This window comes from Lepidothrix coronata, unplaced genomic scaffold (genome assembly GCF_001604755.1).
Source record: "Lepidothrix coronata isolate B3197 unplaced genomic scaffold, Lepidothrix_coronata-1.0 Scaffold37, whole genome shotgun sequence".
Classification (NCBI taxonomy): Eukaryota; Metazoa; Chordata; class Aves; order Passeriformes; family Pipridae; genus Lepidothrix; species Lepidothrix coronata.
Genome location: NW_016690217.1, coordinates 292243 through 298383, shown reverse-complemented (window position 1 = coordinate 298383; position 6141 = coordinate 292243). Strand labels below are relative to the sequence as shown.

The following is a 6141-nucleotide window of genomic DNA, read 5'->3' as shown; positions in this document are numbered from 1 at the left end:
AGTTTTCCTCCAAAAGGGCAGGGCTCTGGACACTGTCTGCATTTTCTACTCCCAAAGTCAGCCGAGAGATGAGTGAGAACATGCCATTTCCCATTTCAACAGAGGTGGCCAGCACATATTTCTCCCTATATAAGCATTAGGCAGCCAAGTCCTACTTCCTCTTTCCCTGCACACAGATGCTAAGTCACCAGGGAAACCTTGCCTTGTTCTTCCTGCCTGAAAGGCATAATGGGGAGAAACGACAAACAATCTGTCTGCTACTCATGATAAGGTACAGAGTTCTGTACAGCATGTCAAATGGTGCCAACATTTTCTGGCAACCCTGCCATCACAAGTCAGGTGGCAGCTGAAGATACTTTGGAAATATAATCATGCAAGATTCAAATGGCATTGTCTGCCAGTACAGACCAGCCAGATGCAGTGTACACGTCTTTACCTTTTTGTGAGCTGAGACCAGAATTTTTCCTATGCAGATAATCAAAGGTGAGTCATTCCAGGTTTAGAGGGGAGTTGAAGGAGAGCGTGATAAAGACTGAGTCAAATGAGGGAAAGTTCTCTCCCTCCCCAAGGGCTGAAATGCCTTCTTGCTGTGTTCCTGCAGAAGCAAGCTCATCTGAGCCCCTCTCTTTGTGTATCTGGCTGTGCCCAGAGCTCTGGGAAACATCCTTCTACTGTGCTGACCGCTGCTCCATCACTCCCAGCTCTCAGCCTGTTCAGCCCCCTCAGAAGAACTTGAAAAGTTGTGGTTTATGCTGCATAGCTACTTCAGTTCACCTATAACCCTCCTTATCATTCACCTGCTGTCTGTGTCAGATATGTCTCAAAGAGGAAATTGGCTTGTTGTTATGATTACTGTAATAGTTGGGTGGTGAGCACTTCAGGTAAAACCACTGTACTGTTAAATAAGTGGTTTTGCAAAATGATGAGGAATCACTCCAGTGGTTCACAGTATCTGTGGAAAAGACTGGAAAATTGTGACCTGGCAAAAGTATGATCTTGTCCAAGGTCAAAGTTAATGAATCTCTAAAGCAGGGGTGGGATTTTAGAGTTGCAGTTTGGAGCTGTGCTGCAGCACCAGGGGGTGTATCCAGGTAATCTTTAATCCCTGTACCTGAACTGGAAGACCACCAGTTGCTCTAGTCATGTTATTGTGGGCACATTTTCTTTCCAGCAATGCAATAAACAGTGAGACTAATGTCTGCTCTTTCTTACTTATTTCCAGTGTTTCCCTAAAGATAACAAAGAGCCAGTTATCACTCGAAGCCAGCCTGCAAAGCACAGAAGTACAGAAATACAAGCTTTCAGCAAATAATGCTGTTCCAAGTGAGTACTCTGAGAAGCTGAAACCATACAGTGTAGTTCCACAAGGATGAATTGGAAGACAGCAGATTAGTTCCAGTTTCTATGCAAGGATCTCATTGAGTGTGAAGGAGTAGGTGGAATTTTGCCAGAAGTCTCCCCAAAATTATCTTTAAGGCTTTGGTGAGTGGTTTCCAGCTACCCTGCTGAGCTACAAGGATGAATAAAAGGCACAATGTTTCTAGCTGAAATGATGGAGAAATGAGAGCAAAAGAGGAATTGTAAACCTAATAATAGCTCAAAGGTGCAGAATGTTCAAGTCCCCTTGATTTAGGATTTTGTTTTGCTATGATTCTTTCATGAGGAGCATAATTTCTGAGGATCTTCATGGTTGGATTCAAAAAGGGTGTCTCTGCTGTAAGGTCCTGCTCTGAGCATTTAAAGGGGAGTGGAGAAGCCTTACACTTCAGTAATGTTTCATACAGCTACCCTGTAAAGAGCAAGCTCCTAGCACATCCACAGAAACATTAACGTCTCCCCTTAAAGAGCTGGATATGTCACCTCACAGGTCCTGAGGAAAAACAGTTGTGCCCAGGCTGCCAGAGCTGCACAGCTCATTTCAGTCTTCTAAGAACAAATTTGTCTATTTGCCTTATTTATCTGTTTAATTTGTCAACTTTCCAGGAAGAAAAAAGCTCAAATGAGCTGTGGTATCAGTAACAATACATGGGAATTGTCCCACCACTAAAGTTTTTCAAGAATTTTTCTTTTTATTTACCCATTTTAGGCTGTGGGCTAAGTGTCAGAAGCTCAAGTGATTTCATGTTGATTTTACATTGCATTAATACAAAGCATTCTGTTTGTAGTAACTGCTTACATAGCTTTTTCTAAAATTAAAAGAAAAAAAACCACAAAACAGTAAAACTACACAGAATGCAGAACAAAAGAAAACCACAAAACCAAATAAAAAACAAACCAGTTTTGTGGCTACCTGGAGTGTTTGTCAGGTTCCAGCAGCTCATTAAGCAATCAAAGTTTTGTTCAGTCCACAGCTCGTGGCCAGCAGGAGGTGAGGGTAGGGGAAAGGGGATAGAACAGTTGTAAAAGTAAATATTTACTCATGAAATCTCATGCTTTACTCAGCTACCATGAAGGAGGAGGGGAAGTATCTTCATGGATATCAGCACAAGCACTGTATCCTGATAATATTGAGACCCAAAGAGCACAGTCAAGACAAAAAGCAGAAGGAACAATGTTACATTTTACCTTCTGGTCATCTTAGAAACATTAATACTCCATTGGTGTCTTTTCTTTCCAAACAGTTCAAGTGACATCTTCTAATCTTACAAAAAACCTCACCTGAGTCCTGGTTTGCAGATGGGAAAGATTGGATCAGAATCTGTAAATTTTTTTCTTGGGTCTCTTCATTGCCATCTCTTATAAAATTGGTTCCAAAAGTGCAGGACCAAACTCTCAAACTACAGTTTGTATCTCATGCATGTAGCTTTTCCTGATCAATTACTAATAAAGAGAGAGGCTGTGGTGTCTCCATCTCTGACAGTCAGCAATACAAACTCTGCACACAAAAGACTCTGCTTCCAAGGAGCAGGGTTTGAAGAAGCAGATGTGGAACATATAAATGGATAAATACAGTTGATAGAGAGAATGAAGAGTATTCAAAAGTTTAGCCTGTTTCATGCAGGCTCAGTGTTGACCTGACTGGATTTACTCCTCTTTTACACTTGTATGCTTGGGAGAGACAGACATGTAATGGGTTAGGCACCTTGTATTCTCATTGCAGTGGATAAATCAAGTTGTGGCCTCACTTCTCTGTGGACCTCCATTAAAGAGCTGTTCCTCAGTAAGTCTGGTTACTCAGGCACTGTGAAAACAGGTGGGTATGAGTTGCTGGGCAAGCCTGGCCCCGTCCTGCTGAGAGAGCACATCTTTATCCAACCTGCAGATGACACCAAGCTGGCAGGACTCATGGATACACTTGTTTGATGGGTAGCCATCCAGAGGAACCTGGCTGGGGGAAGGAAGAGGCCAACAGGAGCTTCATGAAGTCCAGTCAGGACAAATGCCCAGTCACTGCCTGAGGCACAGAGCCCTGGCAGCAATCCCTCCAGGACTAGTGGGATGGGGGAACAGCTCTTTGGGGATGGCCCAGGGCCGTGTCAGTCACTGAGCTGAACAGGGGGCCAGCAACAAGGGCCCAAGCATCCTGTGTGAGCAGGAGTCCAGCCTAGAGGAGGACAGGGGTTATCCCCCTTGGCTCAGCACTCTTTAGATTACACTTGGGTACTGCCTCCAGTGTTGGGTCCCTGCAGTACAGGAAAGACATGACAAACTGAAGCAAGTCAGTTCAACACGTGCCACCAAGAGGGTTGGGGGCTGTAGCACTTGCTCTGTGAGGAGAAGTCTGCAGAGATGGGTCCAGTTCAGCCTCAGACAGCGATGGCTTTGGGGGGACCTCTCAGCAGTCCCCAGCACCTCTGCACAGGCAGAGACAGGCTCTTCACAGTGGCATGTGCAGGGACAGTGAGAGACAACAGGCGTAAGCTGAAACTAGAGAGATTTGGACTGGATATGAAGAAAAAATTTTCACTGTTAGGACAGCCAAGCAATGGAGCAGATTGAAAAGGAGGCTGTGGTGTCTCCATCCTTGAAGGTTGCCAAGGCACATCTGAATAAAGCCCTGAACACCTTGGTCTCACCTCATGTCTAACCCTACTTTGGGCAGGAGGTGGTGGGATTGCAGACCTTCTGATGTCCCTTTCATCCTGAATTGCCCTGTGACTCTCTGTGAGTACCTGCTTCAGGAGTCGAAGTAGAAGCAGTGCCTCCTGTATGTAGGAAGGAGCTCTGAGGAAAGAACAGGATGTTTCCCCCATCATCTTTGCATTGACAGTGATGGTTTTAGTATAGCAAAATTTCATTTCTGGGTTCTAAAAAGTCTCAAGGGTAAGGGATGAAAAGAGATACTTAGACTTCTGTCACCTAGAAAAAGGGACAAATGTTTTTGATTGACATACTTATTTCACCATCTCGATAGGTACTTTGGGGCATATTTGATGGTAAACTGCCTGGTTGTTTTTCACTCTCTTCGCTGAATTCTTTTTTACTATCTTCAAGTTCTGTCTAGGGACCTTGGTTCAACATCCTATCTCCTGTCCTGACTCCCATGTTAGTCTCAGAGCCACACTCAAGTTCTGAGCAAATGTACCCCCATTTCAGGGCTGGACTCTTCTCAGAGAAGGTAATAAAATGATGTCAGACTTGCATGAGAATTGCAGTCTTGGCTGGGGAAGTGGTGAGGTTCTCAAGTGGGCTAAAAATAGTTTTGGGTTCTAGGCACATGTTGAGAATGTGATGGAGGATCACAGACTCAGTGAGGATTTTTATTGGTTGAGCAATTTCCTGAAGCTGTCTTTTCACAGCTGGAGAGGTTACAGCCTAATGCAAAAGCAGGTTTTGTTTTCCTGCACTGCAGACCATCCTACACCCCCCTGCCAAAGGATCTTATCCACACTACTGCACTAATGCTTCAGAAGAAGCTGCACAATGAACACAACATAATTACACTTCTGTCAGCACTGGTGCCTGTCAGGACCAGCTGCCTTCTGCAGTCATTCTCTATTCTCCTTGCAAAACATAAATTTGGGTATGCCACAAGCATAAACCAAATACAAAACAAAGCAACAGAAAGCAATGCAGGTATGATATTGCTCTAGTCCCCTTAGTCTAAGGATTCACTTATTCCAGGAGTTCTGACTAAGCTAAGTCAGAAAGCCAGTGTTAGCAACAAATAGGTCACTTTGGAAGACCACTGCAGAATGGCTGAGTGCTTAATTCTTACAAGCTGTTCCTGGAACAAAAAAATAAAAACAACATCAAAACAACTTTCCAAGCCCAGCATAGATAAACATGCCAGGTCTCAGCTGCTGATATACATACCACCTTTACAGTTTAGAAACTAAATTATTATACTTACTTTTTTGTAGGCAGTCCCTCTGCTGCTACAAGCTTCTGGTGAGGTGTTTGCAGGCAAAGATACCCAGTCCTTCTAATCACTAACTTTTATAAAATTCTTGACGGCTTCCCACCCCCTCTCCTTCATTGTCCCTCCTCCCTCCCCAGGCTGACTGGGGAGGTGTCACTGCTCAATGTCTGTCGTTGGCTATCAGACCACCACCACACACCTCCAATGGGACCTGGTCATTCTCCTGCTGTTCCTTCCCTTTTCCCTCCCCTGTGTATATATAAGGCCATTTACCATGCACTGAAATGGAGGTGTTTTCCAGTTATTTCAAATTATTCCTCCTCCTCCTAAAACAGACCGAAAAGAAGTGCAAGAGGAACCATGGAAATTGTTTACAGGGATCTTGGGCATAGCTTTGTGTTTAGGTTTAGATCTTTTGAAAGCTTATACTTAGGAAACTATTCAGTGCAGGAAGGAAGAGTAGAAAACAAAATACAGAAACAATGCAACAGATCTTTAATTGGCATGAGCTGGTATCATTTCTGTGGCCTCATAAGTGTTACACTGCTCTTCCTCACTGGAAAATTTAGCATGGAAACATATTTTCCTTTTCCAGTTAGTATGTGGAAAGGCAAAATGTGATGCTACAGCATTAGGGTTAATAAAACAGCAAGCTATGATGTTCTGTAACCCAGAGTATGCGTGAGAATGATGGTCATCAGACAAAATATGCCCACATTGAGGTGCACAACTGCAAGCCAAATTTTCCACCAAAATCCCATTGAAACATCCACCCACATGGCAATGACATACAAACTTCTCAGTTGCTTAGCAGAATTTTTCTGTGAAAAATACTGATG

General features: G+C 43.7%; 1 protein-coding gene and 1 long non-coding RNA gene across 3 annotated transcripts in view; both read right to left on the bottom strand.

The window, feature by feature from the left end:
• Positions 1-1144, bottom strand: part of ALDOB (aldolase, fructose-bisphosphate B) — a 5557-nt gene extending 4413 nt beyond the window's left edge. The window contains exon 1 of the mRNA XM_017812564.1: positions 1112-1144. Coding sequence (XP_017668053.1) covers positions 1112-1144 — 33 coding nt within the window. The remainder of the gene's footprint in view (positions 1-1111) is intronic.
• Positions 1145-1148: 4 nt separating this feature from the next.
• Positions 1149-5562, bottom strand: LOC108496198. Of its 2 annotated transcripts, XR_001874388.1 has the most exons (3): positions 5294-5562; positions 5159-5167; positions 1149-3181 (listed from the first exon to the last, which is right to left on the bottom strand). It is a non-coding gene; the product is annotated as an uncharacterized LOC108496198 (long non-coding RNA). The 2 variants fall into 2 exon arrangements; XR_001874387.1 differs by lacking the exon at positions 5159-5167 and having other exon boundaries at positions 5294-5559.
• Between the last annotated feature and the right edge of the window lie 579 nt (positions 5563-6141).